General features: G+C 40.5%; 1 protein-coding gene across 1 annotated transcript in view; it reads left to right on the top strand.

Moving 5' to 3' along the window:
* cacna1g (calcium channel, voltage-dependent, T type, alpha 1G subunit) overlaps positions 1–26,777 on the top strand; it is a 329,783-nt gene that overhangs the window by 183,617 nt on the left and 119,389 nt on the right. Inside the window, exons 16-20 of the mRNA XM_061967247.2 lie at positions 269–604; positions 6,136–6,315; positions 6,654–6,754; positions 14,516–14,639; positions 25,764–25,832. Coding sequence (XP_061823231.2) covers positions 269–604; positions 6,136–6,315; positions 6,654–6,754; positions 14,516–14,639; positions 25,764–25,832 — 810 coding nt within the window. The remainder of the gene's footprint in view (positions 1–268; positions 605–6,135; positions 6,316–6,653; positions 6,755–14,515; positions 14,640–25,763; positions 25,833–26,777) is intronic.

Here is a 26,777-nt window from a genome sequence, read left to right on the forward strand (position 1 = left end):
TCTTAGCAGCACTCGTATGGCAGTTTATTTTGTATTTGTCAAACTGATGATTGACTGATTCATTAACTGACGGATTGAGTGCTACAGAGAGCAAGTCTTAAAATCTACATCTGCTCTTGTTAATTAATCAAACCACAAACCTCAAGTGAATACATGTCTAGTCCCACCAAGCCTATGGAGCTTTGTTAGGTCTATAACAAACTTACACAGCTTAATTGTACTTTTCACCCAAGTTTTGACCTTTTTTTTTTTTTTTTTTCACAAAAAGACCAGTGCCCGGAGTGCATCTCCTTATGCCCCTTGGAGCACCGGTAGTGGCAGGAACAGCCGCAGATCCAGCTGGAACAGCTTAGGTCGTGCACCGTCCCTCAAACGCCAGGAGCGGCAATCAGGGGAGCGGCAGTCACTGCTATCAGAAGAGGGAGGCTCCAGCTCAGAAGAAGGTGAGGACGCAGGAGAGGGAGGAGGTGGGCTGGAGGAGGATGACGCTTCCATAGCCAGGACAGACTCCATGACACAGTCGCAGAGAGGGCCCCGTCATCGGAGGATGGAGTCGATAGAAACACGCCGCTCCATGGATTTACCCCCTGATGCTCTACTGCAGGTAGATGCTTCACATTCAATCACTTAATACTGGAATTGGAATTACCTAAATATCATATCAGTTGTTTTTTTATTATTAGTAGTATTATAAAAATCAAACACATCAGGATTTTGCAATCTTGTGATCATACTTGCCAACCCTCCCGGATTTTCCGGGAGACTCCCGAAATTCAGCGCCTCTCCCGAAAACCTCCCGGGACAAATTTTCCCCCGAAAATCTCCCGAAATTTAGGCGGACCCGGAGGCCACGCCCCCTCCAGGTCCGCATGGAGCAATGTTGTTGTAATATATTGAGTTGGAGGCAATAAACAGGCGAGGGGATGAAGTAAATCTATTTACCGTAGACTTCAGAACAGACTCACACACTTGACGTGAGGTGCGCAACACCACGTACATCGTTGGCCAACCAAAAAGTAAACCCAGTACGCTATAGCAAACATTCACCAGGAGATGGCAACAGACAAACATAGATCACTCTATTACATTCCTCCCCTTTTAGAAATGTAGAAGTTACTCAAATAAACAACCCAACCAAAAAATGCAGCAGCTCAATTAAAAAACTGTACTTAAGCCACATTCTTTTTTTTTTTTAGTACTAAACTCTTAACCCTCATTTGTAAACAATAACATGCGAATTATACAAACAGTATTTGTACACATTTAACACAGATTTTTATACTGTCTTCAGAGATTCAGTTTTTTTGGTGGTACTCGAAACCTTTCTGGGTACCTGTGGATCGCTGGTGGGGTTTTTGTTGTGGGTGATCTGGGTTCTGATGATGGCAACTCAGCAGCCCTTGAATCTGGTTCAATGATGAGACTAGTTTGTGTCTGACTCACTGATGGTCCTGGTGATGGAACTGAAACAGCACTGTCCAGTTGTACTGATGGTACATTTTCTGCAACTGGTGGAGACTAGATAACTGGCAGTCTCTCCATGTTTTCTCGCCATGGTAACATGTGATCCACATGCACTGTGCGCTGGCTCTGTGTCTCTTGATATATATATATATATATATATATATATATATATATATATATATATATATATATATATATATATATATATATATATATCAATCTAAGTATTTCTTATATATATATATATATATATATATATATATATATATATATATATATATATATATATATATATATAAGAAAATACTTCACTTTCAGTGAATTCTAGCTATATATATATATATATATATATATATATATATATATATGTATATATATATATATATATAAGAAAATACTTCTGAAAATACTGTATATATATATATATATGAAATACTTGACTTGGTGAATTCTAGCTGTAAATATACTCCTCCCCTCTTAGCCACGCCCAAAACCACGCCCCCGCCCCCCGACCACGCCCCCCACCTCCCGAAATCGGAGGTCTCAAGTTTGGCAAGTATGCTTGTGATTGCACCAAACCAAGCAATTTCAATCATTCCCTGTGACGTATGTATACTTTGTTCAATCCCCGCAACTTCCCAGCAACTATTGGCCAATCATTGTAATTTTTTGCCAATAAAAGTTGTCCTTGAGCAACACTCAAAGGTGCACGTCAACTTGCCCACATTTGCCCTCACTTCCTTTTCTGCACTGCCATAAATTGGCTCTCATTTACCAATGTAAACTATGTGCACTCTGATGGAATATAAACCCACGTTAAAAATTGTAAAACATACAAAGAGAACAAGGTAGGTAGGTCTTTACTGTCATTGCACAAGTACAACAAATTACCATGAATTGATTAACGTGGACCCCGACTTAAACACATTGAAAAACTTATTTAGGTGTTACCATTTAGTGGTCAATTGTACGGAATATGTACTGTACTGTGCAATCTACTAATAAAAGTATCAATCAATCAATCAAAACAAAACTTTGTTTGCAGCACAAACTCGTTCAAGATTAGACAAACAAACAGTGTACAGGGTTACAGAACCAAAACGTTGATGGTTTGCCACAAGGAGTCCCGTAAAAGATAGGATATAGGTAAACGATTGGGGAGGATGAGTAAAGAAATACAATCTAGACTGGGCTCCTGACGAGGCCCACTCTGGAGTGGGAAAAAACCTCCATAGCAAAGCACATATACATATTACAACATACATCTCGAGACTTGCAACAGAGATGAGAGAGTGGGGGCTACGGTGGCTGGCTGCAGCTCTTCAGGCGCTGCCTAGCTGTCCATCACCCCTAAGGGATTTGCGTCGAGGGCGTTGGATGGGGGGTGTGGGGTATGTGTGTGTGGCGTATATTTTTTGTGGATGCATGTGTGTGTAAGCCTGCCGCGTGTCTCTGTTCCGCGGCCTTGATGTTGTGCAGTTGCTAGTCCAAAGTCAACAACAACAGGTGTGTGTCCATGAGAGACAAGAAGGGAATTTGTTGTGTCTTCGCCGCACTGTCCTCCGGGAGAGTCTCGAAGCCAGGGAAACAATCCAAGTCTTTGGTGATGGTTGTTTGCAAACCATGCATGCGCTCGACATATTGTGGTATTAAGGGGTTCCAGATGGCAAAACATATTCCACAATGCAAGCTTTTATTAACAACCCCAGGTAAACGAAACTCGTCCGGTCTGCTCTGCAACAATTGGAAAACGATGTCGTACTGCCTTCTGTGGCAAGTAAAGTCAAGCCTTCAAAATAAGAGCACATAAAGGCACTAAAATTGCTGGGTTGCAAACACGTGACCTAGAGACACTTCCGGGTTTCAGGAGAAAGTCTGGAGTTCCATTAGGCTACTGTTTATTTACCTGCATCAGAGCAGATTTGGGCGTATTTTGAAAGGTTTAGAGGCAAATATGTAAGCGATCATAAAAAAAACATTTAAAATGGGATTGTGTGGTTTTTTTCACTCTTAAGAAAAGTAATTTTTGAACGATTTAAACCATTCATCATCAGCAAGACAAGGATTTAAAGAAGAAACTATTTGGGGCACATCATGTCTTTACATCTGGAGGGGTCCACAAATTAAGCATTAATCGGTGAAAGACAAAGTTGTTATTCTTGCTTCATTAAGTAATGTATTGGATTGACATAACGAGTGCCGTGCTGCTGTGATAATGAGGAAAAGGATACATTTGTTTGCAATTGATTTCTTGCTACGATGATTTGCCTCATCTACAGTTCATGTCTGCAGTTGTTTTTATGGTGTAAAAATTATATTTGTCTCATTTTTTAACTGTATATGTCCCTGTTGTTTAGCATGCATCTTTGCTAGCAGTATCAAGATTCAGTATATGCTGTTGAGCCTATGAGAGATTTATTCATCTAGTTTATTAATACTATTAAGGATATTTTGTTGATGCTAACGAATAACACGGGATGGCGTGGCTCGGTTGGTAGAGCGGCTGTGCCAGCAACCTGAGGGTTCCTGATTTGATCGCCGGCTTCCGCCATCCTAGTCACGTCTGTTGTGTTCTTGAGCAAGACACTTCACACTTGCTCCTGATGGGTCGTGGTTAGGCATATTAACCACATAAGAACACAATGCGATCTCTTGTCCTTTCTTTACGTTTAGTTCTGCTCTCAAACACTACCAATATAGTGGGAATAAACTTGAATGCATCACAAAAAGTTTATCAAACAAATCAAATGTTTAAACGAACATTTTACAACACAAGGATGTTTTTTCCTGACTTTATTACCTTTATGTGCCACTTCTTTCGGGTCTCTATGAAAGCTATTTCCTATCTCTCTATTTGAACGACTGGTACACCCAAGAACAGAACAGCAATATGGCATTTTCTACTCAAACTCTACACTCACTCTCACTTGTTTAAATGTTACGCTTCAGCTGCTTGAACATCGTGTGAATTAAGCCGCGAAGAAGAAAAACGGATGTGACATCGTACGCAACCCAGCAAATACCACAGTTGCACCACATTCACATGTGGAAAAATGCCAGCAAATGAAACATGGAACAGACAAAAAATGTGAGGCCCGTAAACAGATGATAGTTCTGTCAAGGACACAGAAATGATAAGGTGGACAACAGATACACTTTTCTTCTCTCGCTTCCATCAGACAGAAGCCGAGACATGCAAACTGAGTCACTGAGCCAGTAATGTTCCCTGGTGGGGAAATCTAGATACAACTCCAAACATACATGACCGTTCAATGAAATATAAAGGCTCCTAACTATAAATACATTACTTTGTGTGACCACACAATATAGTGTACCACGGTAACAATGAACATTAAATGCAATGTTAAAACAAAAAAATTCTAAAAACATTTTGAAAAGCTGACGCAAGATTCTGCATGTTTGCAACAATCACAAAAAAGCCGGTGAAATTATTTTGTTCTACACCCCACATCTACGGAGCGCATAAAGGGACATGGATCTCGCAAAATGTTTTTTTCCAATGTCAGTGAACCGGAAGTAAAACAGACACAACGATGGTGAACCGTAAGTGAAACAGACACAGCGATGGAGGAGCGGGAGCATGCAGGAGCCTACCCATCATCTGTGCTCTGTTGTGGGACCATAATACCATTTGATGTCTTTATATGTTAGGCCAATACTAAAATAGAAATCAATAAACTTCTCCCACGGATGATAGGTAGGCTCCTCCATCGCGTTGTCTGTTTCATTTCTGGTTCACCATGGCTGTGTCTGTTTTACTTCCGGTTCACTGACATAGGAAAGAAAAACTTCTGCGACATCTCGCAAAAAGTATTGCGAGATCTCGCAAAACTGTCGCAAAACAGTTTTTTCCCTCCATGTCCCTTTAGGGGCTCCGTACACAACAAAACATGATTACAGTATATATATATATATATATATATATATATATATATATATATATATATATATATATATATATATATATATATATATATGTATGGTAACACTTTAGTATGGGGAACATATTCACCATTAATTAGTTGCCCACTCGACGTCCATTGCACCCGGTCTCCCCTAGAGGGGGGGGGGTTACCCACATTTGTGGTCCTCTCCAAGGTTTCTCATAGTCATTCTCATCGACGTCCCACTGGGTTGTGAGTTTTTCCATGCTCTTATGTGGGCGCTGAACCGCGGATGTCGTTGTGGCTTGTGCAGCCCTTTGAGACGCTTGTGATTTAGGGCTATATAAATAAACATTGATTGATTGATTGATGATTGATTGATTGATAGCTTATTAACATGCAAATTAGTAACATATTGGCTCTTAATTAGTCATTATTATGTACCGTATTTTTTGGAGTATAAGTCGCACCGGAGTATAAGTCTCACCTGCCGAAAATACATAATAAAAAAGGAAAAAAACACATATAAGTCGCACTGGAGCCCGGCCAAACTATGAAAAAAACTGCGACTTATAGTCCGAAAAATACGGTACTTATTAATGCCTTATTCTGCATGGCCTTATTATATAATCAGTAAGCCATTAACTAAGAGTGTTCCCTCAATAACCTCAGAATTATTGCTTTTCCAGACAAAAGATTATCTTAAAAATGTCCACAATATGACAATTTTTGCTCTTAGTTGTACATCCATATCCTTGTCTTGCAGGTACCCTACCTGTACCGCTCAGACAGCATGTACAGTTCCAGACCGCCTCTACCGATTACATTCCGGCCTGCAGAGCATATCGATTGCAACGGGAAGGGCACACCCTCACTGGTGGGCCCTACACATGTCTCTTTGGAGGAGAATACTGAAGATGAAAATGCAGAGGAGGAGGCCAATCTGGTTTGTTTCCGTGCATTTGTGCGAGTGGATATTCATTATTTATGTTTATGCCATAGTAACAAGACCAGAGAATACTGTATACTGCACTGTAGACTGTCAGATTATCACCCACGAAAATATACAAATATTAAATTTAACTTTCTGTACTTCAAGAGTACAATAGAAGTACTAAAAATATGTATTTAAGATCTTTTATAGCATATAAACTGAATTCAAATGTGTTGTATGCTGTATGATCAATAATTTTGGTGCACAAGCAGTGTTGTTTCCCCATTTTAACTCAATATACCAACACTGGCTTGAAATGTGACTAATGAAAGTGTTGTCTTTTCCCGAAGGGACGTGTTGCTAGATTGTTTCACTGGCTGGAGAGGAAACAACCTGAGTGGTGTCGACAAAGAGACACCTGGTCGCTCTACCTCTTTCCTCCAGAGTCAAGGTAAAACCTCACTAGTTTCCAACTTGCATTCGCTATTTTGATCCTAGAAAACTGCATGGTTACTGTTTTAGAAAGGGGTAACGTGTTCACATAGCTTATGCATGCAAGGAAAAGGGATAACTCAGCCCTCCAGTTGACAAGAAGGGGATTTCATCCCATGCTTTTGGTTTCAATGAGAGCACAGCATCATTTTCTATTCCCTTCTAAATTTTTACTTCAGAAGTGTCTTTTATCCGTGCGTTTCTGCCATGTCAGGGGTGACTAAGCAGGCGCGAAGGGAGTTTCTCTTTCAAAGTACCGCGTGTTATCGCAGTCACGTGCAGAATCTGTTGCACTCTCCCACTCTCTGCTCCGCATCCTCTGTCTTCTCGCCTCCTCCCCAACTGGGGCTTTAATCCGTTTTGAGCTTCAGTGTGTTTAGGGGCATCGGGTTTGATGGTTGCATCAAGTAACACAATGGCCTCTGGTGCTAACACAGCATCATAACATTCTGGTATTAAACAACATTATGTGGTAATTTGAATAGCTGCGTAATCATTCATTGGTTTGTAATAAGGATCAAAGTATCTCGAGGCAATCCCAAATTACCTAAATTAATTGTACATGATGCACATTTTATCCAAAGCTAACATTGTTTTTAATTTAAAGGGATAATATTTTTTATATATAATTATATTTATATATATATTATACATAGATATATTTTTTGTGTGCGTAAATGTGTGTTTGATGTGTTTATGCGTGTATGTGTTTTTATGTGTTAGAAAACTGTAACAATTGGGAAAATACATCACAAATATGCAAATGATATACAGTCAAATCTGTGTGAGCAGCCAACTGTATAAATGTATCCTTCACTGAAAAGTATTTGGATGAACCTTGTTTATTTCGGCCACCGGCTTAAAAGTGGCCTTTTTGCATCACTTTTTTTTTTTACTGTGTATAGCGGCCACTAGTATTAACATTTGCTGTAATGATGTATAATGTTGATAGAGTTGGGCTTACACCTAAACGTACTGACACAGTACGTGGGATAAATTCGACTGGAAAAGGAGAAGAGGGGATGGACTGACTTGGATGTATCTTTTTTTTTTTGTTTCTTTTAACATGGGTAAGTTAGCTATTAGTAAACACAAAGTATTTTATTCTGAAAATTAAATATTTTTATTGTGTATACAAATCCCCGTTTCCATATGAGTTGGGAAATTGTGTTGGATGTAAATATAAACGGAATACAATGATTTGCAAATCATTTTCAACCCATATTCAGTTGAATATGCTACAAAGACAACATATTTGATGTTCAAACTGATAAACATTTTTTTTTTACAAATAATGATTAACTTTAAAATTTTATGCCAGCAACACATGACAAAGAAGTTGGGAAAGGTGTCAATAAATACTGATAAAGTTGAGGAATGCTCATCAAACACTTATTTGGAACATCTCACAGGTGAACAAATTGGGAACAGGTGGGTGCCATGATTGGGTATAAAAGTAGATTCCATGAAATGGTCAGTCATTCACAAACAAGGATGGGGCGGGGGTCACCTTTTTGTCAACAAATGTGTGAGCAAATTGTTGAACAGTTTAAGAAAAACCTTTCTCAACCAGCTATTGCAAGGAATTTAGGGATTTCCCCATCTACGGTCCGTAATATCATCAAAGGGTTCAGAGAATCTGGAGAAATCACTGCACGTAAGCAGCTAAGCCCGTGACCTTCGATCCCTCAGGCTGTACTGCATCAACAAGCGACATCAGTGTGTAAAGGATATCACCACATGGGCTCAGGAACACTTCAGAAACCCACTGTCAGTAACTACAGTTGGTTGCTACATTTGTAAGTGCAAGTTAAAACTCTCCGAGGCAAGGCGAAAACCGTTTATCAACAACACCCAGAAACGCCGTCGGCTTCGCTGGGCCTGAGCTCATCTAAGATGGACTGATACAAAGTGGAAAAGTGTTCTGTGGTCTGACGAGTCCACATTTCAAATTGTTTTTGGAAACTGTGGACGTCGTGTCCTCCGGACCAAAGAGGAAAAGAACCATCCGGATTGTTATAGGCGCAAAGTTGAAAAGTCAGTCTGTGATGGTATGGGGGTGTATTAGTGCCCAAGACATGGGTAACTTACACATCTGTGAAGGCGCCATTAATGCTGAAAGGTACATACAGGTTTTGGAGCAACATATGTTGCCATCCAAGCAACGTTACCATGGACGCCCCTGCTTATTTCAGCAAGACAATGCCAAGCCACGTGTTACATCAACGTGGCTTCATAGTAAAAGAGTGCGGGTACTAGACTGGCCTGTCTGTAGTCCAGACTTGTCTCTCATTGAAAATGTGTGGCGCATTATGAAGCCTAAAATACCACAACGGAGACCCCCGGACTGTTGAACAACTTAAGCTGTACATCAAGCAAGAATGGGAAATAATTCCACCTGAGAAGCTTAAAAAATGTGTCTCCTCAGTTCCCCAAACGTTTACTGAGTGTTGTTAAAAGGAAAGGCCATGTAACACAGTGGTGAACATGCCCTTTCCCAACTACATTGGCACGTGTTGCAGCCATGAAATTCTAAGTTCATTATTATTTGCAAAAAAAAAAAAAAGTTTATGAATTTGAACATCAAATATCTTGTCTTTGTAGTGCATTCAATTGAATAGGGGTTGAAAATGATTTGCAAATCATTGTATTCCGTTTATATTTACATCTAACACAATTTCCCAACTCATATGGAAACAGGGTTTGTATGTGTCATACTTTCTGTCCTGCTCTATCCCATCAAATTGTAAAAATAATCATATAAAAGTGCTGCAGCTTTGCATCCTGTAAAAATATAAGCATTGCCTGCTTGCTGCTGAGAGCGTATGGAGTATTCATGCAATGCAGTGGTCAGTTGTTGTTATCATTTAATTTTTTACTCTTTTTAAGATGTACTTGTTACAATCGGAAATGTTTGTGCTTTTATCCATAATACCCAATGTGTGAGTTTGTCATGGCAACCTGACTATAATGCCCACTTTGGCTGTTTGCTTTGAGTTGTTGCTATAGACAGGTTTGACTGTAAACATGTGTATATACAATTGCAAACAGGAGTTTGGGCATTAATGTCACATACATCTTAAATCTTAATGATTTATTAGAATCACTTTTTCCAAAGTAAAAAGATCTGTTTATTTTGTGTTTTTTTTACTTTTTCTGACATGGTTCATCATAGCGAGTCAATCGTATGAATGTTTTTCCTTAGCTTTTATGTCAGATTCCTTTCCTGACGCAACCCTAGCCAGGAATCCAACCCTTGCTATATGTTTTTAGGGGATTTTCTATGACTTATATAGGATCAAAATTATACATACAGGCACAGAAACTGCATTCACTGTTACTATTACAGTATTAGCTTAAGTGGCCAGATCATTTTCTGTTGCCATCAGCAAGCTTGTAGCATAATTCTGGCTGGATATTTCACCACTTCTTTTGACAGAATTGGAAAAGTTCATTACACTCTAATAGGCGTTTCACAATAGTCCACACATGTTCAACAGGATTTAGGTTAATACTTTGGGATTGCCATTCAAGAAGTGTATTGCTAGCCTGCTTTATTAATTCCAAAACTATTTTTGATTTGTATTAGGGATAATTGTCCTGTTGGGACACAAATGCAGTCCACATTTTCAGTTCTCTACTGTTGATTTAATGTGATTTAGAAGAGTTTGGAGGCAAACTTCAGAACATGATGCTATCGCTGCTGTTCTTGATTAGTTTATAAGCCACACCTTACCTCCTTTAACCAAATTGGTATGCATTTTTTATGCAGCACATCATACTGTTGTACCTGTAGCTGACCCATTAATACTTAGTAAGGTCCCATCGCTGACTCCCACATAGTTGGCTACCAAAGGCTCTTGTGATTAACAAGCAACCAATCCAGGATGTGGTCTTCCCTTATTTTCTTCCCTAAATTACCTAGGAGAGGTTCCAACTTCTCCCATATTACAAATTGATGGTTTGTTACACCATAGGTAAATAAGACCAGAGAAAGCCATGTGATGAGGTGGCGACTTGTCCAGGGTGTACCCCGCCTTCCGCCCGATTGTAGCTGAGATAGACTCCAGCGACCCCCCACGACCCCGAAAGGGACAAGCGGTAGAAAATGTATGGATGGGGACCAGAGAAAGCAGTGGCAGGCCTCAAGGTTTGGCGAGGACACAGTCTCTGTATGGCGTCTATTCTGCCCGTAAACCACTGCTGTTGTCCATCTGTGCTCACAATCGCATAAAGAACCACAGCATAGTAGGATGGTGAAGTCCAGCAGCTTTCCTCACGGATGTGGGATCACCTCAACTTGCTGATATTGCTGTGCATTGGATTAGTCCTGACAGAATGGGTCTTTTGAGTGCAGGAGTCATCCCTTGCATACACATACATGTGTATGTTGCATGATTAGATTGGGAAAAAAAGTGGTCCGTCAACAAATAGGATGAAATATGTATACATCAGTGACATGCGGTGAGGTTCATGACTGGTGAGGCACTGACTTCATCACAGTCAGATTTTTAAACATATGAACCCTAAAGAGTATCTAATTCACCATTTGATTGGGAGCAGTTAACGGGTTGTGTTTAAAAGCTCATACCAGCATTCTTCCCTGCTTGGCACTCAGCATCAAGGGTTGGAATTGGGGGTTAAATCACCAAAAATTATTCCCGGGCGCGGCACCGCTGCTGCCCACTGCTCCCCTCACCTCCCAGGGGGTGATCAAGGGATGGGTCAAATGCAGAGGACACATTTCACCACACCTAGTGTGTGTGACAATCATTGGTACTTTAACTAAACTTTGACTTTACACATACAAACTGTAGCACACAAAAAAGCACATTTAATTAAAAAACGTTATTATGGTCTTACCTTTACTTATAAGTGCGGGAACAGTGGTGTTCGTGTTGGAGGAGTTGTGAATGAATGAAATATGAAATCCGTGCTGTAGTCTGCAGGTGTACCTAATGTTGTGTCCCTGCAGTCGTTCACGGCTCCTCTGGCGCGAGCATTGTTGTTTTTGCACTTTTTGGCTTCTTGTTAAGTTACTTTTTTTGGGTGGATTCGGTCTTGCACGTGGAGGGTTTGGTTGAGGGCTTTGGTTGGTGTGGCGCTCCCGTTGGGGGTGCATTTTGCGGCGGGAGTGCATTAACCGGCACAAGGAGGCAGGATTACTGCGAGCCTCACACAGTGCGTCTTCGCAGCAGTTTTATGATTGCTCAGCACAAGAAATACGTTACACACATACAGTTGTTGACAAAATACACTGTACATTATATACCTCAGCTAACTAAACTATGGAAATGTATAATATAGTTCATATAACAATACGGTCTCACTGCACAGCAGGCCAGCAGTTAGCCGAGTCCGCAATCCATTGTGAGGCACAACGCAGTGACCTGCCTCAACTGGCTGCTGATCACCGCACCGTCTCTTCTCAGTATTTGAACGGCAAATGTGAAAATTCAGCGATTTTGAATAAAAATAATCGAAAACTGGTGAAGTTAAATGGAAAATAGCTTTATAGTATAATCACTGAATACATATAACAATTTAATTAATTTGTTATCTTTTTACATTTCTTTCCATGATGGCCTCACCTGCCTCTAGTGACCGCACGTCACTGGTATACATGTTTAACATTAGATGGGATAGGCTCAAGCAACCCCCGCAACCCCGTAAGGGACAATCAGTAAAAAATTGATGGATGGATGTATATATGGTCACCTATGTCGTAGGTGATCAGAACACTGCATCAAGTCTACTGAACTCAATGGAGACTATTATTGGAGCAGCAAATAAGAAGCCGTATAGAAGTCACAGACCTCAGGAAAGGTCCTTTGCAATTTCAGTAACTAGGGAAAATAACAGCGTACGGCATTCACAATTCTAAACAAATTTACATCAAATTGATTTATCCCTAGTATAGCACTGAAAAAATGATTAGCTGTTCTCAACATATTTCCTCTATTTCACTGAACGCAATTTAGATCTCTGCAAAGGGGTCTGGGCACTACTACCTGTATTGTTGAGATTATCATTGCCACTTAAAGCGGAACTATGATGATTGTAATCTACTTTTAAAACTCGTCCTTGTGGTCCAGAAAATATGTATTGATGTGCTTTAGTGAACATTTTGCGAAAATGTTGCTCGACAGTCACATTTAGAAACCTGTTTTTTGAGTCTATTTGAAAGATGTTCATATGTCGAGGCGTTCCCAGATTGCGATAGAAACCGTCTACGCCCCGCCCTCTCCAAAAGTATCTGAATTTATCTTTTTAAAATGTACACTATTAAATACATCTTGAAGACCAACACTGCTAAAGTTTTTTTTTTCAATTATGGTCAAAAATAAACTTGATTAACAATTTATAGATTTTCTGGTCACATCATTAAGGACACCTGTACACTCTCCAATCAATACAGCACTGAATCAAAAACGCGTGTTGCAAGTTGGTGTCATTTTGTGCACGCCAAGGTGAGGTGAGAATAATACTGTATGCTACTTTATCTTGCATTTCCTCAAACCAAGTCGTAATGTGGCCGTCTGTCTCTATTGGAATTCAGCATCTCATCCAAGTTCGCAATGTCGTGAGCAAATAAAAATGGAGGTATTTATTTTCTAGTATTTACTATATTCTTTAGACAAAGAGCAGCTGGGGGGCCATGAAACAAGAAGGAATAGACAAAAGGTCCAGCAGTCTCGCTCAGCAAAAGGGGGGAGGCGAGCCGACACAGTATATCCAGAATGACCACATAAGTACGTCCATTAATCTGTGATGTCACAAATGGCCCACTATTAAAAAATACTCCAAAACCCAGCATTCAGAGGCTTCCAAATCTTTGTGCAATCTCATCCCCAAATGCATGAACATTATGATTTGATGCTCTGGCATTGTTTAATACGATATTGTAACATTTATAAGTCGGAAAAGAGGACAATCATCCGAGATGACTCAGCCCCTTTAAAAAGGTCCAATGATGCAAGCGAAACTTACTTCTGAACTTAATTTTTATCGGAATTAATCTAAAAATCCACTAGTTCTTCCAACTGTGAGTACAGTAAACTGTGTGAAGAATGACTACCGTGCAGATATCAAAGTGGTATTAGGCTATCTTGTTTGTGCGCTGTATGAATAATGATCAGTCGGACGACACAGCTGCTCACAGGAACTTAGGAGCTTGACACGATTGTGTCTCTATTGCAAAATAAAGCTGTAAATCCAGAGCTAAGCCTTGCTGTGTTGTACCTCGGTGTACACTTACAGCGATATCAAAGCTGATTTATTTGCAGTTTAATCTCCAGTAGTGTCATAATATACACCTCTTGTTTGTCTTGGTATTGTTTGGAACTAAAATAAGAGTTGTTTTCGTTTTGTTTTTGTTTTTTCAATTCACCATGAATTAATTTTAATTCCAGTCAAGCATAAATCCCGATTGTTTAGTCTACAATGGTTCGTTAAAGAGTTATGGTATAGTACAGGAGTACAGTAGAGGAACCAACTAGTTTCTCTACTAATGTTTGACATTTTTGTTTTTTGTGGACTGAGAAAAACTACTGAATTTGTGTTTATTGGTTTGCCAAATTAAGCTAACACCTGATAAACTATCATTTATAAGTAGATAATGTTTGTGCATATCATTTTACATTAAAAAAATGCTCAATTTACAATGTGATGGAACATTGCTAAGTGTCATTACTGATTGATCTATCTCGCTATTTCACAGGTTCCGGGATGTGTGCAATAAGATCATCCACCACAAGATGTTCGACCATGTGGTGTTGGTCATCATCTTCCTCAACTGCATTACGATTGCCATGGAGCGTCCTCACATTGACCCCACGAGTGCTGTGAGTTTCATAACCTTCTTCAAGGGGGTCCTATGATGATTTTAATCTACATTTAAACCACTTCCTTGTCATCCAGATAATATGTATTGGATATGCTTTGGTGTAAACTGTGTGTACATTTTTCTCCACGGTCACTTTTATAACCTACTTTTTGATTGGCTCTGCAAATGCATTCACTTATACAAATGAAACCCTCTACTTCTCCCCCCTTTTCGAAAGTTTTAGAATGTATCTTTTGAAAATGGACACTGTTAAATATATATCTTGAAGACAAACATCACTGCCCCTTAAACAGTATATAGATTCAGTGGTAACTTCAACACCTGCTCACTCGCCTATCAATGAAAATAGATAGATGAATATAATACTTTATCCTACCTTCTTTTGTGTTTCCTCAAACCAAGTTGAAATGTCACCATTTTTTGCCGTTGGAGTTTAGCAGCTAATACAGTTTGGTAGTGGTCCATCTTGACAAAACATCCATCCATCCATTCATCATTCTTCCGCTTATCAGAAGTCGGGTCGCGGGGGCAGCAGCCTAAGAAGAGAAGCCCAGACTGTCTTCTCCCCAGCCACTTCGTCCAGCTCTTCCCGAGGCTTTCCCAGGCCAGTTGGGAGACATAGTCTCTCCACCGTTTCTTGGGTCTTCCCCAAGGTCTCCTACCGGTTGGACGCACTCTAAAGACCTCCCCAGAGTGACGTTCTCTGACCAGATGCCTGAACCACCTCATCTGGCTATTCTCAATGTGGAGGAGCAGCGGCTTTACTTTGAGCTCCTCCCGGATGACAGAGTTTCTTACCCTATCTCTAAGGGAGAGCCCTGCCACCCGACGAAGCAAACAAATTTTGGCCGCTTGTACCCGTGATCTTGTCCTTTCGGTCATAATCCAAAGCTCTCGACCATAGGTCAGGATGGGAACATAGATCGACCGGTAAATTAAGAGCTTTGCCTTCCGGCTCAGCTCCTTCCTTCAGGGTCTGCATCACTGCAGACACCGCACAGATCTGCCTGTCCATCTCACGATCCACTCTTCCCTCACTTGTGAACAAGACCACAAGGTACTTGAACTCCTCCACTTGGGGCAGGATCTCCTCCCCAACCCGGAGATGACACTCCACCCTTTTCCGGGCGAGAACCATGAACTCGGACTTCGAAGTGCTGATTTTCATCCCCGTTGCTTCACACTCAGCTGTGAACCGATCGAGTGAGTGCTGAAGATCCTGGTCAGATGAAGCCATCAGGACCACATCATCTGCAAAAAGCAAATACATAATCCTACAGCTACCAAACCGGATTCCCGCAACGCCCTGACAGTGCCCAGAAATGTTGTCGATAAAAGTATCGGGGACAAGGGGCAGCCCTGGCAGAATCCAACCCTCACTGGAAATGGGTTCGACTTACTGCCGGAAATGCGGACCAAGCTCTGACACTGACCATACAGGGAGCGGACCGCCACAATCAGGCGGTCCATATAAGTAGAACGCTAGGGACGACTACAAAATGGAACGACACTTGTACTTCTGGTTCAAAGCACTAAAGAGAAGAAAATACTGGAGGCGTTCACCTCACAGCACCTGCAGTGAGCAAACTCGTCCAAAAGATGGCGCCATAGCACACACATTGACACACCTTTTCAATATCTCTGCTTGTGTTTTGTGAAAACAATTTGTTAAATACAAAACACTCTAGCTGTTAGCAAAGAGGAAAACATAAATTAGCTGCACCGTTAAAAAAGCCGCAGGGTTCAAAGCGTAGTAAAAAAAGTGTCTTATAGTGCATAATTTTTATGGTATTTATTTTATAGACTTTAGCGTAGGTGGGAGGGCATTAGACAAGACAAACTGGAAGCTCAGGACGCTGACACAGCATGTACGAGAACGACACATATATGTCAATATGTGACATCACAAATGGCCCACTGTTAAGAAAACAAATATTCCAAAACGCAGCGTTCATTCACCTCATGATCTGACAATATTCATGCCAGCACCCACATTGTAAACACATTTATACAGTCAGTCAGAGAAGAGGAAAGTCATCATAGGTCATACTTGCCAACCTTGAGAACTCCGATTTCGGGAGGTGGGGGGGGGCGTGGTCAGGGTTGGGGCGGTGGCGTGGTTAAGAGGGGAGGAGTATATTTACAGCTAGAATTCACCAAGTCAAGTATTTCATATATATATATATATAAGAAATACTTGACTTTCAGTGAATTCTAGCTATATATATATATATATATATATATATATATATATATATATATATATATATATATATATATATATATCCATCCTTCCATCCATTTTCTACCGCTTATTCCCTTTTGGGGTCGCGGGGGGCGCTGGAGCCTATCTCAGCTACAATCGGGCGGAAGGCAGTGTACACCCTGGACAAGTCGCCACCTCATCGCAGGGCCAACACAGATAGACAGACAACATTCACACTCACATCCACACACTAGGGCCAATTTTAGTGTTGCCAATCAACTTATCCCCAGGTGCATGTCTTTGGAAGTGGGAGGAAGCCGGAGTACCCGGGGGGAACCCACGCAGTCACGGGGAGAACATGCAAACTCCACACAGAAATATATATATATATATATATATATATATATATATATATATATATATATATATATATATATATATATATATATATATATATATATATATATACATATATATACATAAATAAGAGGAGTACTTGAATTTCAGTGTTCATTTATTTACACGTATACACACACATAACACTCATCTACTCATTGTTGCGTTAAGGGTTGAATTGTCCATCCTTGTTCTATTCTTTGTCACTATTTTTCTAACCCTGCTGAACACCCTCTCTGATGATGCATTCTGCTTCGTCTCCTTGTTGTGTGCGCAGTTGTATACTCTCTAAAAGCCCTAGATGTTATTGTCACATATGCATGTACACTAGATGGCAGTATTGTCTTGTTTAAGAGTGTCACAACATTGCTGTTTACGGCAGACAAACTGATTTCCGGTAGACGAAAACGTGACTGCTGTTGTTGTGTGTTGTTACCGCGCTGGGAGGACAATGATGAAACTGCCTAACAATAAACCCACATAAAAAACCAAGAACTCGCCCTTGATCATTCTACAGTTATAACGTGATTGGGCAGGCACGCTTTTCATATTGTGGGAAAGCGGACGTGAAAACAGGCTGTCGACACGTCACTCAGGTCCGCATGGAGCTGGAGGGGGCGTGGCCTCAAGCTCCGCCTGAATTTCGGGAGATTTTCGGGAGAATAATTGTCCCGGGAGGTTTTCGGGAGAGGCGCTGAATTTCGGGAGTCTCCCGGAAAATCCGGGAGGATTAGCAAGTATGTCATAGGTCCCCTTTAAAAATCACAGACCTCCAGCAAGGCTTCAACATTAGTCATGTTGTTGCTGTCGGTCAGAAAAGTCTGTATCTTCCAGTTACATTCCCAAATACTACAAAAAAACACTTCTTTTTGTCACAAAGCTTGGAGATAACTTTCTCAATAATTGTGCGTTTTTTCGAAATTATTGAGTTACAGGACATCTTTTGACATCCTTGCAACGATTCCTCGCTACCGTAAACAATCCAGGTGGATGTGACAGAAAGCAGCACACAAATATAAACACCTAATCTCCTTTATAGTGGTAACGACACAAATTGAAGTCCATACTGGAATGCAAGAAGTGCTACTAATTCCCAATTGCACAATTAAATTACAGATGTAGAGAAATTATGCGGAACATTATGCATGGGATCACTCCTGACTCTGAGCCAGAAGCTTTAGGTAATAGGCGCCTTATACCCTGCTTCACCTCCTTAACTAATGCACCATCAGAGACGCAAGTTGGCTTGAAACTGCAGCAGATACACACACACGTGCAACCACCAATACCATGTCCTCTCCCTTTTTCCAACAATAGCATCAGAACACAGACTAGCCATTCTGTACATACACACAATAATTAGCGCTGTGATTATCATCGTCCTCCCCACTGAGCGAGGTGTTTTGCTGATAGCTTTAATTGTGGTTTGGTCTCAGTGGATCACACTGTTCTGCTCATTTTGTGTCTGAACCGCAGTGGAGACGGAGCTATCTCAATTGATTCAATTATCTTGATGCTGCCGTACGTGGCTAATGTCCAGGAAAGGGGATGTTTAACACATGGAAGCTGCGCCATAAAGCCACCGGGGCACATCAGGGCAAAGTCAAACAGAGTTTTACTTATGCAAATGAACTGTCTGCAAATACACAATGTCCACAGTCCTGAGTCACGCTGACATTCGCATTAGAAAGCGGTAGTTTTTCGGATGTTTTTTGCCGGCATCCTGCTGTGGCTATTGTGACCAGCATGCACCTCAAGGCCATTACTGAAATGTGATGATATGCAGACTGCTGCAGGCATCCAAGAACTAGACAATTGTAGTCATTACTGTATTGGTACACATCTCATTTGCCTGGGTGGCGAAGGCATGAGTTGTGTTTTGTGCGGGTTATTATAAATTACTGAAGCCAATTGTGCAAATGTCTACAATTTTGGTTTGGCTGTGTGAAACTAAGCATGTATAATTTAGAAATAAGATAATAATTGGTCGAAGCTGCCCTAACCCGATCATGATGCTAACATAATAAAATATAGTTTAATTACATGCATTCATTGTTATTGCTGCAATGATTAAATGTTGCACTCAATTTTAATGGATTATACTGGCTGAACAATTAAATGATTGCCGTGGAATGTGTTGCCGTTCTGCATTTGATTCTTCCATGCTGCCTCTATATGGTCTTCTTCCAGCTCAGTGGAAACAATAGGAGGATGATTACACCACTTATTATGATATATGACTTCCAATTGAGCAAGAAGACAATCCATCAGTGCCCTAGGTTCTAAATTGAATCCGAGCAGCACCAATGATATGAAATACAATCACTCCAAGTTTTTAGCACTCTCCTCATCTACTGCTGAGAAAATTAAGATTGAGAGTTGTCGTGTGCACACAAATCTTTCCAACCTCAATTCAGGAGCGTAGGAAACATTCCTAATTGCGATTTTTATGTAATTACAAACAGCTAAACAGCTTTTAAGTTGTCGCCAGTGAACTGATGGATATACAGTGCAGTTGCTCCTGGTTGTCAAAGAGATATTTTAATTCTCAGCATAGTGGAGTTTTGGCATTTCTAGCAGATTAATTTCTGGAAGTGAATTCTTAGGTCTCATAACTCAGCACATACAGTAAGTCAAAGCTAACCTCTGTCTTGCTGCTGGGCTTTACAAATCAAGCCAAGCTAAAAATGGCCACTTCAACATATACTCTGCTGCTCGTTTTCAACCCATTTGACCACTATTGCGGATGTGTGGTTTACTGCCATAGTAAGAGTTACACGTCGTTGTTAGTACCTGCTGTGAAAGAAGGAAAAACCATCAACGGTCAGTGCAATAACTCAAAACGGACACAAATGATAATTGTAATAAATACAGGAATTTTACGCCAAAAAGCATACACCATAGCTACTGTGAAACATGCAGGAAACTATTTTCCTGAGGCTGCTTTGCTGCAATGGAAGCAGGGTGTCTGATTATGTGCAGGGTACAGTAAAATCTCAGTGTCAGAAATCTTGGTCTCAGTCGCAGGTCATAAGTCGCCCAAAGGATCAATGACCGCACAACCAAAAACACTCGAGAAAGGTGAATCATTGGACTATTCTAAAGTAACCATCAATGATGCCTGATTTAAAGGGAACTGCACCTTTTTTGCCCTACCGGTGCAGGAGTTGAGTCCATCCACTTCTGCATGACGCTTGCCTCTTTAGGGAATCTAAACAAAGTTAACTTTCTCTCGCACCCAAACAAACATTTTCTTAGGGTCATTGCTCAACTTGCTAACACTGTGTCATCGTTGTATACAGCAGATATACAGTTGTGGTCAAAAGTTTACATACAATTGTAAAAAACATAATGTCATGGCTGTCTTGAGTTTCCAATAATTTCTACAACTCTTATTTTTTTGTGATAGAGTGATTGGAGCACATACTTGTTGGTCACAAAAAACATTCATGAAGTTTGGTTCTTTTATGAATTTATTATGGGTCTGCTGAAAATGTGACCAAATCTGCTGGGTCAAAAGTATACATACAGCAATGTTAATATTTGGTTACATGTCCCTTGGCAAGTTTCACTGCAATAAGGTGCTTTTGGTAGCCATCCACAAGCTTCTGGTTGAATTGTTGACCACTCCTCTTGCCAAAATTGGTGCAGTTCAGCTAAATTTGTTGGTTTTCTAACATGGACTTGTTTCTTCAGCATTGTCCACACGTTTAAGTCAGGACTTTGGGAAGGCCATTCTAAAACCTTCATTCTAGCCTGATTTAGCCATTCCTTTGGGTCATTGTCGTGTTGGAACACCCAACTGCGCCCAAGACCCAACCTCCGAGCTGATGATTTTAGGTTGTCCTGAAGAATTTGGAGGTACTCCTCCTTTTTCATTGTCCCATTTACTCTCTGTAAAGCACCAGTTCCATTGGCAGCAAAACAGGCCCAGAGCATAATACTACCACCACCATGCTTGACGGTAGGTAGGAATGGTGTTCCTGGGATTAAAGGCCTCACATTTTCTGGTCCAAACATATTGATGGGTATTGTGGCCAAACAGCTCAATTTATGTTTAATTTGACCACAGAACTTTCCTTCAGAAGGTCTTATCTTTGTCCATGTGATGTCAGATGAAACAAAAATTGAGCTGTTTGGCCACAATACCCTTCCGAAGCAGAGCGGTGTAGAGCACAGGCTTAGAACATTTACATGGGCATGCCCATATAAGTAAGTCCGGCACACATTCTGTGCTGCTTTCTTTTTTTTTTTTAAATATCGTAAAACACAACATTCAGAGCGATTCACAACTGCTTGCAGGGCTCACTTCAAAATGCTTGAACCTTTTTTATTTGACGCTTTGGATTCGTTTAACACGACTATCCAACAATGTAATAGCATTTAAAGGTCAAAAAAGAGAAAATATATAATAGATCCCCTTTCATAAAAGTAAAAAGAAAGACTACCTTTTGATGTGTGATGTTGTGGATTGCAAGTAAGTTCCTTTATCACACGTTTTAACATGAAACCAAACCGTCAAGTTAGGAATCAATGGAGTCAAGTCAGTTTTATTTCACAACAGAAGTCGGGTGAAGGCACTTGAAACACCCTCCTTGTGCATTAAAGAGAACCAACTTAACCCCACATGAGCAAGGATAAACTGCCTCCAGGGAAGAAACCTCAAACAGAACCCAGGCTCTGCGGAACGGAAATCTGTCTTGACTGGCTGGTTTGTAATAGAGACACAGAGTGGTGGGACCGAGGATAGATAGAGAGGTTAAATACGAAACACAACAGGGCACAACAGCAGCCATATTCCCATTACAGTATGACGCTTCACCATGCAATACACTCCTTCTTTAAAAAGTTGTGTTACGAGGCTTTAGGTTTTACTATTAGCACATTTTTCGGACCATAAGGAGCACCAGATTGTAAGGCGTACCAGATTATAAAGCGCGCTGTCGATGAACTGGTCTCTTTTCATACAAAAGGCGCATCAAATTATCAATCAATCAATCAATGTGCACAAGTGTCTCAAAGGGCTGCACAAGCCACAACGACATCCTCGGTACAAAGCCCACATAAGGGCAAGGAAAAACTCACCCCAGTGGGACGTCGATGTGAATGACTATGAGAAACCTTGGAGAGGACCGCATATGTGGGTAACCCCCCCCCCTCTAGGGGAGACCGAATGCAATGGATGTCGAGTGGGTCTGACATAATATTGTGAGAGTCCAGTCCATAGTGGATCCAACATAATAGTAAGAGTCCAGTCCATAGTGGGGCCAGCAGGAAACCATCCCGAGCGGAGACGGGTCAGCAGCACAGAGATGTTCCCAGCCGATGCACAGGCGAGCGGTCCACCCCGGGTCCCGACTCTGGACAGCCAGCACTTCATCCATGGCCACCGGACCTGTGCCCCCCCCCCTCCACAAGGAAGAGGGGAGCAGAGGAGAAAAGAAAAGAAACGGCAGATCAACTGGTCTAAAAGGGGGGTCTATTTAAAGGCTAGAGTATGCAAATGAGTTTTAAGATGGGACTTAAATGCTTCTACTGTGGTAGCATCTCTAATTGTTACCGGGAGGGCATTCCATAGTACTGGAGCCCGAATAGAAAACACTCTATAGCCCGCAGACTTTTTTTGGGCTCTGGGAATCACTAATAAGCCGGAGTTCTTTGAACGCAGATTTCTTGCCGGTACATATGGTACAATACAATCGACAAAATAGGACGGAGCTAGACCGTGTAGTATTTTATACGTAAGTAGTAAAACCGTAAATTCACATCTTAAGTGCACAGGAAGCCAGTGCAGGTGAGCCAGTATAGGCATAATATGATCAAACTTTCTTGTTCTTGTCAAAAGTCTAGCAGCCGCATTTTGTACCAATTGTAATCTTTTAATGCTGGAGACCCGAAAATAATACGTTACAGTAGTCGAGACGAGACGTAACGAACGCATGAATAATGATCTCAGTGTCGCTAGTGGATAAAATAGAACAAATTTTAGCGATATTATGGAGATGAAAGAAGGCCGTTTTAGTAACACTCTTAATGTGTGTTTCAAACGAGAGAGTTGGGTCGAAAATGATACCCAGATTCTTTACTGATTCGCCTTGTGTAATTGTTTGGTTGTCAAATGTTAAGGTGGTATTATTAAATAAATGTCGGTGTTTAGCAGGACCGATAATCAGCATTTCCGTTTTCTTGGCGTTGAGTTGCAAGAAGTTAGCGGACATCCATTGTTTAATTTCATTAATTATTTATTTTTTAATAATTTCATTAATTATTTATTTTTTATTTAATCATAAAGTGCATTAAAGGGGTTATATTATTTTTCTACATTTAAAACACATCATTGTGATCCACATAACATGTAATGGTGGTTCTTTGGTCAAAATGTTGTATAGATTGTTTTACAGACCATTTTCAGGATTATTTAGGTGGCTTCACTTTGACATCTTTTCCTCGTAGTCTTTGTTGTAGTTTTTAGCGCTTCCATAGCGAGTCTACTGACAGATTAAGTTAGAACTGTACGCCACTTTGTATTAAAATTGCCACAGCGGAGGATGAATTTTCCACAAGAAGAGGATAGAGAAAAAGAAGGAGCTAATTGACTAGGGCACGGACTACAATGACGGATGCGCCCAAATTTTCAAATACACAACAGCGAGTACCAATAGGTAAGAACATTTGGTTTTGCATAATATTGTGAAGCAAAACGACAGATAATATGTCTCCTAATCTGTTATTTTGGGGTTCTTAAACACACACCATAATAATACGTACGGTGAAGCACAGTATGTTGAACGGTAAACGTAATGCTCTGACAAACCAACAAGCGGTGCAGCTTCGTAGCATACCAAAGTTGTACTGAAACATTCTGACAGATTTTTAAACGCTGTGTGTAATGTTCTAAATGAAACATCAAAGTTTTGGTCTCACTTGCATACCGGTACTTGCTCCTGTCATTTATTAAACAGGCAGTCCACACATATCTCTTATGTGTGGCTGCCAACTACTGGTCACACGTATCATTACACCATGTACCGCAACAACAATAAGCACAACCAGAATCTAATACATACTTTGTATAAGGCACACCGGGTCATAAGAAGCACTGTCGATTTTTGAGAAAATTAAAGGATTTTAAGTGTGCCTTATATTCCAAAATATGGTACACTAAATCCTATAAAGGAGTAAACAAGACAAACACGTTTCCCTCACTTTTAATTAACCCAATATCTGTATTCATAAATAGTTTTTACCTGCGGCTCAAAAATATGCACAGAAAAAATGGCATAAGTAGTGTTACGTTTTGGTGTTGGTCCAGACCCCAGGATGCAGCGATAGCAGGCGAAGTGCGACTAAAAACCATTTTATTCGGGGAAACCGAACAAGAATAGTGCAGCAGGGAAGTGCACAAAAAGCAACGAGGCATAGGAAGCATAGGGACATCTATGCAGCATGTTTAGGTAAAAAGCAAGACAATGGTCTGGCACTGTCCTACTGACAAGGCTGGCTTGAGAGGCTTCCTGATTGGCAACCAGGGACAAGTGATGGGGCCAGCACTCAGACCAGAGAAGTGATGACAAATGGAGGCAAACACGAAATAGAAACAATGTAAGAGGGCTAGACAGGAAATAAAACAAAGTCATGAAAGATAATGACAAATAGGCTATTATCTACTACTTGTACAGTACTTGACTTGGGTAGCTAGAGTAGTTTGTAGTGACTGTGATCACAGACATTATAATATATGTTTGGCTATCCTCTACAGTAGTTTGTAAAAGTATTTCCAACTCGATTGTTGTTTTCTATATTTATTCAAGCTTAGAAATGAAAGCCCAAAAGGACACACAAAACAAACACATGAATATATGATGTCGTCATTGTTGGACGCTGGATAGTTATAATATTTACACTGAATGGCTGGAAGCAGAAATTTATAAACCCCATTAGGCAAGCAAGCATTCCCAGTGAGTCCATTCTTGACATTTTGACATTCCCAGAGCCTCGAGCAGGACTACCATCTTTGTGTCAGTGTGTGTGATGTCTTCTTCCTCTGAGCATGTGCAATGGTCAAGGGAGGCCGTGGGAAAGACAGCCACCTACACACACTTGCAGACATTGCGACTCAGAGACAAGGCAGGGAGGGTCGCTGATAGAAAGGAATGAGGTTAAAACAGCAGCTTCTAAAGAAATTAAATCCTTCCTTCCTCTCGTCAGTACTTTTTGAGCTGGGTAAAAAAAAAAAAAAAAATGCCCCCATCCCACTGCTGCAGGCAGGAGGCAGGCTTGGGAGCACTGTATTGTAAACATAAACATAACTAAATTCCACATTTTTCTTGGAGAGTAAAGATTACTGTAAAGGTTAAGCTTTGTACTTGCCTTACAGCTATTATTTTTTTTAAGTTCAATGGATTTTTTGTGAGATGTTTTTTTTTTATGACATGTTTGTTGAAATGACTTTCCCATTGCAGGCTCAGTTGGGCTCAGACTTTATATTTTTTATGATTTTCTTTTTGTTTTGGTTAACAGGAGCGGATCTTCTTAACATTGTCCAACTACATCTTCACAGCAATCTTTGTGACTGAAATGACTGTAAAGGTAAGAGCGGCCATTGATATACTTTATATCTGCTGTATTTGTCAATATATCTGTCTGAACATCAGTCTGTTATGCTGGTTGACTTTATTGTTGTTGAACTTTGGGAACATTTTTTTTTTCCATTCAAAATACTGTCAAGTAGATTAAAATATTCCAGGTTTAAACTGTCGTTTTAATTAATTCCTATGTTATGCTTTTATGACGTATAGTTTCCCAAATGCCATATATATCTAACGCCAAGTCTACCAATTTATTTAAAAAAAAAGATTTCATAATTAGTTTTTAAAGTAAAAGAACAAATGAATAACATGTTTTTTTTTTTTTACATCTACAGTGTTTTTCAACCACTGTGTACCGTGAGATATTGTTTGGTGTGCCATGGGAGATTATGTAATTTCACCTAATTGGGTTCAAAATCTTTTTCGCAAAACCAGTATTTATAATCCGCAAATGTGCCGTTGTTGAGTGTCTGTGCTGTCTCGAGCTCGGCAGAGTAACCGTGTAATACTCTTCCACATCAGTAGGTGGCAGCAGCTAGCTAATTGCTTTGTAGATGTCGGGAACGACGACGATGGTTTGCAGGTAAAAATGTATCTAACGCTTAAACCAAAAATAAACAAAAGGTGAGTGCCGCAAAGAAAAGGCATTGAAGCTTAGGGATGGCTATGCTAAACGAAGCTAAATCTGAGCTGGCTGCAAAGTAAACAAAAACATAATGCTGGACGACAGCAAAGACTTACAGCGTGTGGAGCAGCAGACGGCGTCCACAAAGTACATCTGTACATGACATGACAATCAACAACAAAATAGGAGCGCAAGACAAGAACTAAAACACTACACACCAAAATCTCCAAATAAGTCACAGTGTGATGTGACAGGTCATGACAGTACACCTACTTTGACACAAGAGCCATAGTAATGCATTGTTGGTTATGGTTTGGATTC

This window comes from Nerophis lumbriciformis, linkage group LG11 (genome assembly GCF_033978685.3).
Source record: "Nerophis lumbriciformis linkage group LG11, RoL_Nlum_v2.1, whole genome shotgun sequence".
NCBI classification, from domain to species: domain Eukaryota; kingdom Metazoa; phylum Chordata; class Actinopteri; order Syngnathiformes; family Syngnathidae; genus Nerophis; species Nerophis lumbriciformis.